The sequence below is a fragment of the Giraffa tippelskirchi genome, chromosome 2 (assembly GCF_054371585.1).
Source record: "Giraffa tippelskirchi isolate mGirTip1 chromosome 2, T2T-mGirTip1v1.2.pri, whole genome shotgun sequence".
Taxonomy (NCBI): Eukaryota; Metazoa; Chordata; class Mammalia; order Artiodactyla; family Giraffidae; genus Giraffa; species Giraffa tippelskirchi.
The window spans coordinates 26335400-26350556 of NC_137276.1; the positions used below are offsets into that span (position 1 = coordinate 26335400).

The window sequence follows — 15157 nt, forward strand, 5'->3', positions numbered from 1 at the left end:
CTAGAATCAATGGACCCCGCGCAGCCCTTGCCAAAGCCGGCCACCACCTGGAAGGGAGCATCCGGCTAGGCCGCCGAGGGATGCAAAATGGGGCGTGGCCGCGGCAGAGTGGGGCGGGGCCTCTTTGGGAAGGGGCGGAGACGCGGACGGCGAGAAGGAAAGGCCTGGGCGGGGGACACAGCGGCAGGTCCCGCGTCCGGGATGGTGTCGGGCCCACCCCCCCAACTCCTTAGCGGGGAGTACCGGAGGTGACCTCGGCCTAGCGCTTCTGCTCCGGGCGGGGTTGGCGGCGCCGCCTCCAGGCTTTGGGCGCCCGCGGCCTCGGAGCGCCGGAAGGGCCGGGCCTGCGCGCTCCGAGGACCTGTGGGCCGACGGCGCGGGTGCGGCGGGAGGGGCCACGACCGGGTCTGTTTTTCGTTTCCTTTTCCTCTCCTTCTCAGTCTCATCCCCAACACCGGAAGGTGCAGGGGCCAAGCTACAGACGGTCCCACCCACTCTGCCCCCTCTCGTGTCTGGCCACGAGGGTGCCCATTCTTCTCTGGAACCCACCCGTTAAAGCCGGGGTATGCATATATGATCTTATGTCCCCCAAGTGAAAAGTTGGTGTTTAGCCATTTAGAAATGGGTACCTTGAAGGAGAAACACTGCCGTGGGACAGAGGAAAAAGCCTTGAGGAACTCAAGGGCCCTCACTGGAGAAACACCTCCTTCCTCAAGCTCTTGGCGCGCAGTTTGATAGGCCCGGGCCTCTGGGTTTACCCCTCCCCAAGTTCAGGATGCCCGCCCGGGGAACAGCGTAGGGGCCGTGACGATTTCAATACCCAAGTTACCAGCTTTGCGTCCTCGATTTTGTCTCCCTCCCATCTAGATCTCGGCTCTAGATGCTGAACTTTTCAGGGCTGGCTGGAAGCCACAGCCCGGTCTCCAGATGCAGTCTAAATCCAGCCAGTGTGAAGACGAAACTCCTTCCCTCCTATGGGGTTTGGATCCTGTGTTTCTAGCCTTTGCAAAACTCTACATCAAGGATATCCTGGGCTTGAAGGAGTCTGGCCAGGTACCAGGTATGTGGCTGGTCACCCAGGTGGCTGCTCTGGGCTGCATCTGCACCCCACCCTTCCTTACCCAAAAGCTGCAGAAATTTGGGGCTTAGGGGCTTAGAAGAACCTTTCCAGTTGCAGCTTTGAAATTGACCTAACCTGCATCCTCAGACAAGTTCATTTCTGTGCAAGTTCAAAACAATCTAAATCTTTTTTAAATAGATGTTTGGGGGAGTAACTTTGTACTGAAGAATGTTTTTACTTGGGTTTGAAATCTTTCATATTTAAAAATGCTCAGTTGTTTTTCTCTGGGCCTGTTTGTGGTAGAAAACTTAGGCCTTGCTTCTTTTTCTAACCACTTACCTGGCCTGGGTATGTGACTCACCTGTAAAGCTTAAGAGTCTTCTTTGTAAAGAGAGGATTAACTGTGCCTGCTTTTCTTGTGGAATTTGGTTTTGTTTTGAATACATCAGAATCAAGATCAGAATCAAAATAATAACATAAACTCCTCAAGAAGAAAGACATCATCTGCCTTGTTCATCTATGTAATCCCAGCTCTTAAACAGTGCCTGGCCTCTAATGGACTCTCGAATCATAGTAATTGGAGCAACAAAGCATTATAAAGTTAAAGAAATCATTTTTAAAATCAGAATATTAGTCACTCCGTCTTGCCCGACTCTTTGCGACCCCATGGGGTGCAGCCCACCAGGCTCCTCTGTCCATGAGATTTTCCAGGCAAGGATACTGGAGTGGGTTGCCATTTCCTTCTCCAGGGGATCTTCCCAACCCAGGGATTGGACCCAGGTCTCCTGCACTGCAGACAGATTCTTTACCAACTGAGCTACAAGGGAAGCCCTTTGCTAAATCAGAGTGGTGGTCACTAAAGCTAGGCTCTTCATACCTCCAAGTACAGCAAATACAGTTTAAGATAATAAGTAATTCACATAGCTATGGATGAATCTTCACATGTTTATTGTGCTATATGAGAAGTTTGATTAAATTCTCTTTGCTATTTTGAATGAAGAGCAAGCTATGAGTCAGAAGTGGTTAAGAATCTCAAGTATGTACAATTTTAATGAGACCACGTTTTGTGTGTTTCCCATGCTCAGTACCAATATATTTGGATGACCTTATACTAAAGCCTTCTGTACAGATTTTTTCACCACACCTTTGTTTCTAAGTATTGTTGGAAATGATCTGGTTTTTTCCTTGGAAGGCAGCCATCCTCCCTCTCTGTTGTCTGTTTCTCAGGCCAGTCTGGTATTCTTCATAACTCATCTCCTTGGGAAGAAATTAATTCACACCAAATGCCAGTCTTGCTTAAAGATCTTCTGTAGGTGCTCAAGGAAGTATCAGGGGCATGACAAGGGCTAAACTCTTCCTGTGGGTGAAGGACTTTATAATGTATTAACACATCATGGAAAACTGCTCCCAGTGATCTTTGTTATGTCACTGGTGGTAATGTTTCAGATGTCATTTTTAAAACGAAACTGTTGCCAAACCCAGATTTGTGTGCCGCTTGCATAGCAAAACCAAAGAAACCAAAAGGTTGGGGTTTGGAGCAGAGAAAGGTTTATTGTAAGGGCCAAGCAAGGAGAACAGGCAGCTCAGGCTCAGAAAACCTGAACTCCCTTCATGGTTTTCAGGGAAGAGTTTTTAAAAGCAATATTTGGGATGAGGGATACGGGGCATATGACTTTCTTCTGATTGGTTGGTGGTCAGGTAACAGGCTGCTATTACCAGAATTGGGATCATCAGTCTCCTGGTTCTGACCAGTCTGGGGTCTCAGCTTGGAGTTACCATCCTCCTGGGTGGGGGTTCTTAGTGCCTGCAGAAGAACTCAAAGATGTGAATCAGCTTGTTAGGTAGACCCCTTAAGGGGGAACTGGGAGTCTGTTTTATTTGCAGCACTATTGTTTCTTGACTGCTTGGGCTTTGCTTCTGCATCCCACACTCCCCTAATTAGTAACTGCTTGAATCTGCCCTTTGGAACTCGGTGAAGGTCTAAGAGGCTGAAACCTTTTTTTGTATAAAAAAAAAAAAAAATGAGGGACACAGAAATGCTTTTGTACCCAGGAGGGCCCCTGCAGGACCCTGCTTGGTTTTGTCAGGCAAGTGTATGCTCCTCCGTTCTGTTTTGTCACAACAAAGATTTGGAGTGACGGACATTAGAGCCCTCGGCGGGTCACAGCTCTCGGGTCTTGGACAGACCGTGTTATAGCTCTGAGGTCTCGAACAGACCATGTTATAGCTCTTAGACGAATCAGTGTTACAGCTCTTTTATTTAGATAATAGCAGGAAAATCCATCCTCGAAGCGTGAGGGCATGTCGACCCAAAGACGTGAAGAGAAGAACGCCCCAGTGCGCGGGAGAGAGCGCGCGCTTTGGCTCCTCTTTTTATATGTTTTTTTCCTCACCCTGGGCCTGCCCTATACAAATTGGGCTTAGCCAGGAGTGTTGTTCTACCTGAAGTTCTCACTCAGGTCCTCGGACCTTCCTTTGACCTTTCTTTGTTCTATTTTCATGGGCTTTTCCCTTCCTTGTCTTTTAGCCACTGCCATTTTGGACTCCTGTTTCCTATTCTAACTACCTAACAGTTTCAAAACTTCATGGTTGAAGAAGTCATTAACTATAATTTCACAGAGTGATCTTTAGACTATAGCATCCTGAAGGGTGGGAAGTAACTACTAGTCTAGGTTTTAGTTTTGTGTTGTTTTGCTGTTGTGTTTGGTTTGGTTGTCATAAAGAAAAAAACTTATTTTGGCTGCATAAAATGTAGAAATGTTTAAACAGCAAAGAATATCTTAAAATAACGAAAGTTAACCAAAAAATAATTTTAAAAAAAGTGAAAGGGAAGTCGCTCAGTCATGTCCGACTCTTTGCAACCCCATGGACTGTAGCCTACCAGGCTCCTCCGTCCACGGGATTTTGCAGGCAAGAGTACTGGAGTGGGTTGCCATTTCCTTCTCCAAAAAAAAAAAGGAAACAAATGTATAATGAAGAATTTGGGTGGCCTTTGTGGGAGGCTCCTGGAAGATCTTTGGATTTCTGGAATGATGGTGTTTTTGTTATTCATGGTGGACTCCTTGAACCACATCTGAGTTTATGCTAATGAGGTACCTCATGCTGGGCCCCTAGGTAGTTTCAGGGTGGGGGCCTTTCAGGCCTGAAAAACCAACCATGTGATTAAGAGGGTTGGTTTTGAGCCAGGTGACATCAGTCCAACCCTGTGGGAGGGGAGGGGGACTGGAGATTGAGTTGTCAAGTGGGCAAGTGATTCAGTCAGTCTCGCTTGTGTAATGAAATCCTCATTAAAACTCTGGACATTGAGGCTTGGGTGTGCTTTCCTGGTTGGTAATCATACATCAGTGTGTGAAGGCGATGTGTCCTGAGGACTTGGCAGTTTTATGCTTAGACTCTCCCAGACCTTGTCCAATGTATCTCTTCCTTTGGCTAGTCCCGGTTTGTCCCCTTCATTATAAAACTGTAGTCTTAAGTATAGCACCTTCCCGAGTCCCGTGTGTCATTCTATTAAAGTATCAGACCTGAGTTTGCTGTGGAGGGTGTCTGTAGCCAGTTGGTCAGAAGTGTGCGTGACCTGAGGAGCCTCAAACTTGGGGCTGGTGCCTAAAGTGAGAGTCTCATTCAGGAGACTCTGCCCTTAACCTGTGAAGTTCAACCTTACTCTGGCTAGTCAGCATAAGAATTGTCTTACAAAATGGTTACCAATTGTCAGCTCCCCTAAATTAACCTATGAATTTAGGGTTAAACTAATAGGATGTCGTGAAGTTTGACTACGGTGGTGATGTTGTTTAGGTTTGGCGTTTTGGTTTGGTTTGATTTGGTTTGTTACAGCTCATAGCATACAGAAATGGTCTTTATTATTCTGAATTTCTTTATCTATATCAAGCTTTACTGATGGGATAAAATAATAGAGAATCTTTTATTTGAATCAAAATACGATGCTTATAGTATCTAATTGTAGAGGACCCAATGACATGGATATAATGTATTTATAAGAATTATATTAAATGAATGATGTATTTTTTAAAAAATATTATCTTAGGCATTTTAATGCTATCAGACTTCAGTAAGAGTATTTGTAGCATCAATTAAATAACAGCAGTTAGGTCAACTCAATGGACGTGAGTTAACTCTGGGAGTTGGTGAAGCCTGGCGTGCAGCAGTCCACGGGGTCTCAAAGAGCCAGACACTATTGAGTGACTGAACAACAAGACCAAAAAATAAATCAAAGGTGCTTTTAAAAAAGAGAATAAAGGCTGATGCCTCGCAGTGGGTGTGGCTGTTCAGGTCATTGCTGTGAAAGCTGAATCAAAGCTCCCTGTGACCCTGGGTCCCTGAGCCCTCCCAGCATGACCGTCCTCCTTCCTGGGGACCGGACGATCCAGGGAATGGATCCCCTGACGTGGTTGGGGCTGTGGGAGCCGCATGTGGAGCAAAGGCAGCAGGAGTGAAAGGACCATTTCGCAAAGGCTGCAGGTTATACTCATTGTAAGCTAGTATTTGTAGTGCTGGTGATTTTCTTTGCTTCGTTCATCAGGCTTTCTTGGTCCCGTAGAGCTGCCATCCAACTTCCTTTTCTCACAGAAGAGACTTGGTGTTGAGAGAAGGAAGTGGTTCTCTCCATTGCTTTTTCCATGTCCTCCTCCTCCTTGTGGAGGTTGTGCTTCTGAAGTGTATCATCTGAGTTTCTATACATTGGGGGAACTTCCTTCCCTACTTCCAAGCAGTGTATTTCCTCTTCAAACAATTTTCTCTGAGTGATTTTATTCAAACCATCTGTTATTTTCTGCTATATGTGTCCTTCACTGTTCTATCTTGCTTTTATGTTTTTCCTTGTTATTTTGCATCTTTGAGTGACTCTGGCCTTGAGGACAAGCATTGGCAGTTTATGAGATGAAAGTTTAGGGGGCTCTCTTTTCTGTCTGTTTTCAAGAAAGCCTACTGTGTCCTCAAGTGGGAGACCTGTTCAGATTTTTTTTAAGTGTTGCCCCATGCAGAGTTGGTAATGTCAGAAGACTGGCATCCACCCCAGGTGACTTGAGGACTTCGTTGGCTTTGTGTCATCAATCCTGTATTCTCCATGTACTTGCCTTTTCCGTGTTCTTCAGCCCAGGTGGAACACCTTTTGGCTGGCGCTTCTCCCCTTCTTAAAATATATCCACTCTTCGTTATAAAAACCACCATAGCAGTACATACCAGGGTATCCCAGGAAGACCCAAAGAGTCCTGGGGCTTGTTTCAAGCTTTCATGGCTTCAAGGCTAGCTGGAAAGACATTTCAGGGGCAGGCAGCAGGCCCTCCAGGGGTCCATGAGGCTCCATGGCTCTGCCCTTAACTGCTGGTGTCCTGGGAGCCACAGCCAACCACACAGAACCTGGTGGGCTGTTGGGTCTCTGATGGCTCCAGGAGCACACCGTTTCTAAAGCCTGACAACGGGACCGACCTTCCATTAGGTTGGGGGAGGGAGCGGCCAGTCAGGTTCTAGGAGAGAGTTCTCCCAAAGTGAGCTCTGCTCAGTACTCAAATAGAAAGTCCAGGGCATTTGGGGAAGCAGAAGGGGCTGACCACAGCCAGAGACCAGTCTGGAACTCGGGTCACCATCACCCCCATCCGGCCCTACAGCAAAGCTGGATGAAAGCAAGGTCCGCCGCCATTGCCCCTGTCTGCGTGTGAGCGTGTCCTGGCGCGGTGGTGGTGCAGAGGATGCCATGCTCCACCCCCTCATTTAAACCTCCCTTCTGCCACAGGAAGCCTGAGCCTGCCAGCAAAGGTCCTGTGGGACCTGGCCCCCTCTGAAGGCACACTCTTTCCTTTGAGTCTGGTCAGTGCAGGCAGGCAGGGCTAGGGGACTGAGGGTCTCCCCACAGCTCATCACTGGATTTCAGTGGTAAGAACTCAGAAGTCATTCAAGAACTGCCCTACTCTGGAGATTTCATGGATTTTCCGTGGAGTCCATTCAACCCTGTTCAATCCAGGTGTTCCTAGAGGGAAGCGACTGTGTTCCAGGAGTGACGCAGGGACCCAGGCTCCTTAGCCCATGTGGCCCTGCCACTCCAGCTCTTGGCCCCCAAGGTTGCCCTCTGCACAGTCTCACCAGTCTGCTAAGTCATCTTTAGAAGTCTGCCTCTGCTAGGAAGATGGCCCTTCTTTCGGCTAAATTTGACACCTTCAAACCATGTCTCCCTCTCCTAAAATCTCAGGCTGACTGAGGCTCAGAGTCTCCTTATCCATCCCCCACCCGGGGACTCAACCATGGGTGACAGGTTCCCAGCCCCTGTATCCACAGGGAAAACAAGAAACACACAGGGAGACAAGAGAGCCATCAGTGAAGTCATTCTGGGGGGTTCTGAAGGTCTTCAGGGTTCAGAGCAGGGCCCCCTCCCCCCAGAGGATGTGGAGAAGATAGGCTCTGAGCAGGCTTGGCAAGAACCAGAGAGGGTGAGGGTGGCCAAATGCTGAAGTGATAACTGAGTCTTTGTTTACAGTTCATGTATGTATTTGAAAAGGAAGTCACCGTTAAGTTTATAGCCTCTTTCTGAAAGTAAAGAATGCAGTCGTCATAGGGAGAGAAAAAAAAAAAGGCTGGGGAAGATTTTAATGCAGACTCTTTAGCTGCAGGTGATAGGAGGCCAGTGCAGGTAAGCTTAAGCTCAAATAGGCAGTTTAGGTAAGGATGTTGGGGGTTTCCCAGGACAGCACTGGGGCCTCAGGTGGGAATGGGGGACTCAGTGCCAGGAGTCCCCCTCTCTGTTCCGTCTCTGTCGCTGAGTCCAGAAAAGGCCTCCGGGTGTTGGTGGGTAGGGTTCTCCCTCTCAGGTTTCTTTCTCCTCTGGGGGGGAACCTGTCTGCTGGCATCTGTCTATTGCCTAAGCTTTGGAAGTAGAATTTTAAAAAGAGAAGTTTTTGAGTTGTAATCTGCTGGCCCCAAAGGTCATGTTTTGTAACCTAATTATCTTCTCTTTTTCTTAAAAAAAAAAAAAAAGCTACTGCTAATTCGTAGAAATGATGACTGGTTTCTTACAAAAGCCAAAGAAGCCTCTCTCGTGGTTTCCTCTCTCTTTCCTTTTCCAGTCCCTCAAAATGTAAGTACTGTGTCAGGTCTCATAATGCCATGGCTGTCTTTATGCCCCTTATGAGAGTTCTACAGGGAAGTGCATTTCATTGTCACAAGTGGAGAGATTAACCAGATCTAGTTGGGCAGTATTGGTTTTCTCTTCTCTGTACTCGCATGAGCTTCTTTAAAACCAAACTTTCACTTATAACCCTTGAGGAAAAGACATCTGCATTTCTTAGGGCTTGGCATTGGTCAAAAGCCGATTCTTACATCTGAAATTTTAATGAGCAGCATGCCATTGAGTTTCTGACACAGTTAACATTTACTGAAGCAGAAAACATCATCATACATTACATGGACTTGGCCTTTTTCTTCCCTTTAATTTCAGGTGTATTTTTTTACAATGGACATCCAATAAGGCAGGTGGATATCTTGGGAACTGTAATTGGAGTGAGAGAAAAAGATGCATTCTACAGTTATGGAGGTAAGAACAATTGTGTCTGACATTGAGTTTATGTGGAAGGACCACACTTAGCTGGACATTGAATCTAAAGAAACCCCAGCCTTTCAGAGCAGTGGAGGTCTCTCACAAACTCTATGTACTTGGCCTCTAATGGGAACCATTTGCAGCCACCAACATGGACTAAGTGTCAAATGAGGCAACAGGTAGGAATGATACTGATGAATACTGTCAGGTGACAGTTGTTGGGGAGCTGGGAGACAGAAGAATTAAAATGCAGTCCAGGGTCACTGGTTGATCAGGGACAGACACCTGATACCTAGGGCATAGCTATAAATAGCAGAGGATGGTAGTATATGTTTATATTGATAACCTTTAAAGTAAGAAGGCCAGACTAACATTAAAGTAGACTTAAAGAAGATGGGGAGAGATGAAAAATAATTTATAAGATTTATATGCAAAACAGTTAAAAAAAAAAAACATTTTGGTACCCAAAGGTGTAAATATTCTTTACACCTTTGGGTTATCAGAAAATTTCCCTTCCCTTATGATGACAGAAACTAGATAAAGGGTTTATATATAATTTGAACACCAGCAAATTGTTAGAATATGATTTTAGTGTCACGGGTCTTGATTTTTTTTTCATTGAATTTAATGTGATCATTTTAGTATATTTAGTAAAATTCTCATAGTTAAGAGGCCAAGCTAAATGTTTTGTAGGAAGCTTAACTTTGAATTCCAAACCTTTGCTGTAATTGACTTTGTCACTTTTTGTTGTACTGACTTGGATTTGCATTCTTGTTCTGCGGCGGCTGCTGCTGCTGCGTCGCTTCAGTCATGTCCGACTCTGTGTGACCCCATAGACAGTAGCCCACCAGGCTCCTCCATCCCTGGGATTCTCCAGGCAAGAATACTGGAGTGGGTTGCTGTTTCCTTTTCCACTTTCTTGTTCTCAGTTCAGTTCAGTCGCTCAGTCATGTCCAACTCTTTGCGACCCCATGAACCGCAGGACGCCAGGCCTCCCTGTCTATCACCAACTCTCAGAGTCCACCCAAACCCATGTCCATCGAGTTCATGATGCCATCTAACCATCTCATCCTCTGTCTTCCCCTTCTCCTCCTGCCCTCAATCTTTCCCAGTGTCAGGGTCTTTTCAAATGAGTCAGCTTGGGGGAAAAACAGAAGGTAGTTGAACTAGGTGACCAAAAACATCCCATTGACTGTCTGTGTGTGGTTGATAATTTACAGATACAGTTTCTTCAACATATATTCATTTTCCTGGGGATGATTGGCTTGTACTTACAAAATTACATGTGAGAGGGGAGATTTCTCACACCCTTTGCTTTTTTCCAGCCTACATACATTTTTTTAAACTCTAAAATAGATCATCTTGTCATACATCCCCATCCTGGATCTCTTCTCTGCCTTATTTTACCAAAGATACTGTTTCTCTTTTTCTCCAAACAGTTCAATAAACATTCACCAAGTTCCTGTAGCATTCTCAACTGCTGGCTAGTACCTTATCTGTAAGACATTATAGTACTTCCTCTCCAAGTACCAGTGATGAAATATTAGTATCTTTCAGTTTACAGAGCACTTCTACATGCATAATTTCATGTTGTTCTCCTCCTAATCTTTTGAAGTAGAAAGGACAAATACTGCCATTTTATAGACAAGAAAACTAAAGCTCAGTTATTTGCTCAAGGTTCCACTGATGATCCAATCTCTTTACTGACTCCAGTGTGCCGTGTAGTCTCTGTATAACTCAAATGTGGTTTTTCTCTCTCCTACGTCCCTCCCCCCAAAAGATCAGCTGCATCTTTTTTTTTTTTAATTCTATTTATTTGGCTTAGGTCTTATTTGCAGCATGCAGAATCTTTTTTTTTTTTTTTTAGTTATGGCATATGGGATCTAGTTTCCTGACCAGGGATCAAACAACCCAGGCCCTCTGCTTGGGAGCGAGGAGTTCTGACCCCTCGGCCACCAGCGAAGTCCCTCCTGCATCTCGTTTTTAATTTTCTGATTTCTAGATCAAAATGTGGCTATTTGAGGACATTAGTCCTGCCTCTAGAACCAGGCCAGATATAATGCCTTTGACCTAAAAGGGCTTCATTTAACCCTTTTTCTCATTATGAAAAGATGAAGGTGATATGGCTGCCTCTTCCCCAATAACCACTTCTCTTAGACTGGATATCGTGAGAGCATGACACATCTGTGGTTTGTGGGGACAGGAAAAGCATCTGAAGGTTGAGAGTAGAAACACTTCTTTACCTTTAATTCTCGTGAGGCCTGCTCAAGAGAGAGCGACACACTCCCTGACACTCTTAGGCCCAGCTTGGCTCTCGGGCCGCCTGCCAGGCGGCCACTCCTGCTGCCCCAGGATCTGTTTGTTCCTCCTGACCCACCCCACTCCTCTATGCTAGACTTGCTTCCTGCTCAGCCCAATTCCGTCCCATGACTGAGACAAAAGATCAGCAGCCCAGGTCATGCCGCCCGGTGTGGGAGGACTGCCCAACACTGCAGGGACGCTCCCCTTCTAGGGCCTCCCAGCGGCTAGACCGCAGGGCGTCAGGACAGGGTCTGCCAGGAGAGGCTACAAACCAGAAAGTCAGAGAGTTTGCTGAGGGGATCCTGAGCGCACACAGCAGCTGGCAGCAACTCAAGCTCAGACCTAGAATCCTGGGAGACTATACTTAAGACCAGAATAACCTCACGTTTTCTGGGGCAAATGCTTGTGTGGTAATATTTTTTTACTTAACATGATAAATCAAGAGTTTAAACTGGCCAGAAAAGGAGTATTGCCTAGAAGTGTCATACATTATTATTTTTAACTCAAAACATCCTTATTGATTTTTTTTTTTTTTTTTTTTGCTTCTTAAAATGATGCTCATTATAAGATAACATTTGAAGCCAGAGGAAATTTTAATAAATTTTCATAAAATTCCTGTAAAAATCTATAAATCAGACAAAAACAGTGTCAGTGTTTGGGTGAACATCCTTCCTATATTTTTAACATGTTCCTAATATGAAGAAATGGGGTTTCCCAGGTGGCGCTAGTGATGAAAAATCTACCTGCCAATGAAGGAGACGTGAGAGACATGGGTTTGATCCCTGGGTTGGAATATCCCCTGGAGTAGGAAGTAGCAACCCATTCCAGTATTCTTGCCTGGAAAATTCCATGGACAGAGGAGCCTGGCAGGCTACAATCCATGGGGCCGCAAAGAGTCAGACATGACTGAGCACAGTATGAAGAAACATAGATATACCTTCTTTCCTCATTGCTATTATGCATATTTCTTTCTCATTTTAATATTGCTGAAATTAAGCTTACAGTCAATGTATACATTGACTTTGGGGTTCCTTCTATACTCTCCAAAAGAAACTTCTATAAATATTCTAATGTCTTAAGATCATTTCTATCAAAACAGACTAATATTTTATATAAATTAGATTATATATAAGATATATATGTCTATGTCTATATATATCATTTCTATTTTACAATGAGATAACTTTTAACAGCAGTGACTGTGAAACTGAAAGTCTCTCAGTTGGGTCCAACTCTTTGCGATCCCATGGACTATACAGTCCATGGAATTCTCCAGGCCAGAATACTGGAGTGGGTAGCTTTTCCTTCTCCAGGGGATCTTCGCAACCCAGGGATCAAACCCAGGTCTCCCTCATTGTGGGCAGATTGTTTACCAGCTGAGCCACAAGGGAAGCCCGCAGTGACTGTAGATCTTCATTATAACTTTGTATTCTCATACATCACGCCATTGTAATTTATTTAACCAGTTGTGTGTGTGCTCAGTCCTGTCCAACTGTTTGCAACCTTATGGACTGTAGCCATTTAACCAGTTACATATTTATAAACATTTAGGTTATTTCCAACTTCCACTACTGTAAACTATCTTACAATAGCTTTATACAAGATGTATGTATCTGTATATTTGTTCTGTTGTTCTCATCATCATAAATTACAGAAGTAAATACTAAGTCAGAGAATATAAACATTTCAAAATTTGATATACATTTCCAAACTTTATCTTTAGAAATTTGGTGTGAATTTACATTCCTACTAACAGAATGTGAGGGTATCAGTATTTTTAATATTGTCATTCTAGTAGTTGAGACATCATTTAAATTTTCTTTTTTTCTGGTAACTAGTGATTTAGCATGCTAACATATGTCTCTTGGTCACTTTTATACCTTTCATAACTGGCATGTTTTTTTTCTTTGCCGCCTTTTCTCTTAAAGTCTTGATCTTTTCCTTGTTAGTTTCTGAAGTTCTTTATATATTAAGATATTAACCCCATCATTTGTAAAATTGCTATACAGTATTAGTTTTTAGTTGTTCAAATAGATCAGATTTTTTTGAATGAATTCTGATTTTCAGGTCTGCTTAAAGAAGTCTTCCCCCCACCAACTCTAAGTCCAGGGTTGAAAGTATTCACCCATATTTTCTTCTCCTCTTCTGAAGTTTCAGTTCAGTTCAGTCGGTCAGTCGTATCCGACCCTTTGCGACCCCATGAATCGCAGCACGCCAGGCCTCCCTGTCCATCACCAGCTCCCAGAGTCTACCCAAACTCATGTCCATCGAGTCGGTGATGCCATCCAGCCTTCTCATCATCTATCGTCCCCTTCTCCTCCTGCCCCCAATCCTTCCCAGCATTAGGGTCTTTTCCAATGAGTCAGCTCTTTGCATGAGGTGGCCAAAGTATTGGAGTTTCAGCTTCAACATCAGTCCTTCCAATGAACACCCAGGATGGACTGGTTGGATCTTCTTGCAGTCCAAGGGACTCTCAAAGAGTCTTCTCCAACACCGCAGTTCAAAAGCATCAATTCTTCGGCGCTCAGCCCTCTTCACCGTCCAACTCTCACATCCATACGTGACTACTGGAAAAACCATAGCCTTGACTAGACGGACCTTTGTTGGCAAAGTAATGTCTCTGCTTTTTAATATGCTGTCCAGGTTGGTCATAACTTTCCTTCCAAGGAGTAAGCGTCTTTTAATTTCATGGCTGCAATCACCATCAGCAGTGATTTTGGAGCCCCAAAAAATAGTCTGACACTGTTTCCACTGTTTCCCCATCTATTTCCCATGAAGTGATGGGACCAGATGCCATGATCTTAGTTTTCTGAATGTTGAGCTTTAAGCCAACTTTTTCACTCTCTTCTTTCACTTTCATCAAGAGGCTCTTTAGTTCTTCTTCACTTTCTGCCATAAAGATGGTGTCATCTGCATATCTGAGGTTATTGATATTTCTCCCGGCAATCTTGATTCCAGCTTGTGTTTCTTCCAGCCCAGCGTTTCTCATGATGTACTCTGCATATAAGTTAAATAAGTAGGGTGACAATATACAGCCTTGACGTAGTCCTTTTCCTATTTGGAACCAGTCTGTTGTTCCATGTCCAGTACTAACTGGTGCTTCCTGACCTGCATACAGGTTTCTCAAGAGAGAGGTCAGGTGGTCTGGTATTCCCATCACTTTCAGAATTATCCACAGTTTATTGTGATCCACACAGTCAAAGGCTTTGGCATAGTCAGTAACGCAGAAATAGATGTTTTTCTGGAACTCTCTTGGTTTTTTGATGATCCAGCGGATGTTGGCAATTTGATCTCTGGTTCGTCTGCCTTTTCTAAAACCAGCTTGAACATCTGGAAGTTCATGGTTCACGTATTGCTGAAGCCTGGCTTGGAGAATTTTAAGCATTACTTTACTAGCGTGTGAGATGAGTGCAATTGTGCGGTAGTTTGAGCATTCTTTGGTGTTGCCTTTCTTTGGGATTGGAATGAAAACTGAGCTTTTCCAGTCCTGTGGCCACTGCTGAGTTTTCCAGATTTGCAGGCGTATTGAGTGCAGCACTTTCACAGCATCATCTTTCAGGATTTGAAATAGCTCAACTGGAATTCCATCACCTCCACTAGCTTTGTTCGTATTGATGCTTCTTAAGGCCCACTTGACTTCACATTCCAGGATGTCTGGCTCTAAGCGAGTGATCACACCATCGTGATTATCTGGGTCATGAAGATCTTTTTTGTACAGTTCTTCTGTGTATTCTTGCCACCTCTTCTTAATATCTTCTGCTTCTGTTAGGTCTATACCATTTCTGTCCTTTATCGAGCCCATCTTTGCATGAAATGTTCCCTTGATATCTCTAATTTTCTTGAAGAGATCTCTAGTCTTTCCCATTCTGTTGTTTTCCTCTATTTCTTTGCATTGATTGCTGAGGAAGGCCTTCTTATCTCTCCTTGCTATTCTTTGAAACTCTGCATTCAGATGGGAATATCTTTCCTTTTGTCCCTTGCTTTTCACTTCCCGTCTTTTCACAGCTATTTGTAAGGCCTCCTCAGACAGCCATTTTGCTTTTTTGCATTTCTTTTCCATGGGGATTGTCTTGATCCCTGTCTCCTGTACAATGTCACGAACATCTGTCCATAATTCATCAGGCACTCTGTCTATCAGATCTAGTCCCTTAAATCTATTTGTCACTTCCACTGTATAATCATAAGGGATTTGATTTAGGTCATACCTGAATGGTCTAGTGGTTTTCCCTACTTTCTTCAATTTAAGTCTGAATTTG

The 15157-nt window shown here is 44.4% G+C and overlaps 1 protein-coding gene across 13 annotated transcripts in view; it reads left to right on the plus strand.

The window, feature by feature from the left end:
• Positions 1–136: 136 nt before the first annotated feature.
• STN1 (STN1 subunit of CST complex) overlaps positions 137–15157 on the plus strand; it is a 40512-nt gene continuing 25491 nt past the window's right edge. For 5 of the 13 annotated variants that reach the window (XM_081543604.1, XM_081543631.1, XM_081543651.1 and 2 more), the window contains exons 1-3: positions 137–405; positions 868–1060; positions 8502–8597. In XM_081543604.1, the coding sequence (XP_081399730.1) occupies positions 928–1060; positions 8502–8597 (229 nt within the window). In that variant the 5' untranslated portion in view covers positions 137–405; positions 868–927. Of the gene's footprint in view, positions 564–867; positions 1061–8501; positions 8598–15157 lie in introns of all 13 variants that reach the window. The other 8 variants (XM_081543611.1, XM_081543636.1, XM_081543661.1 and 5 more) reach the window with 2 other exon arrangements.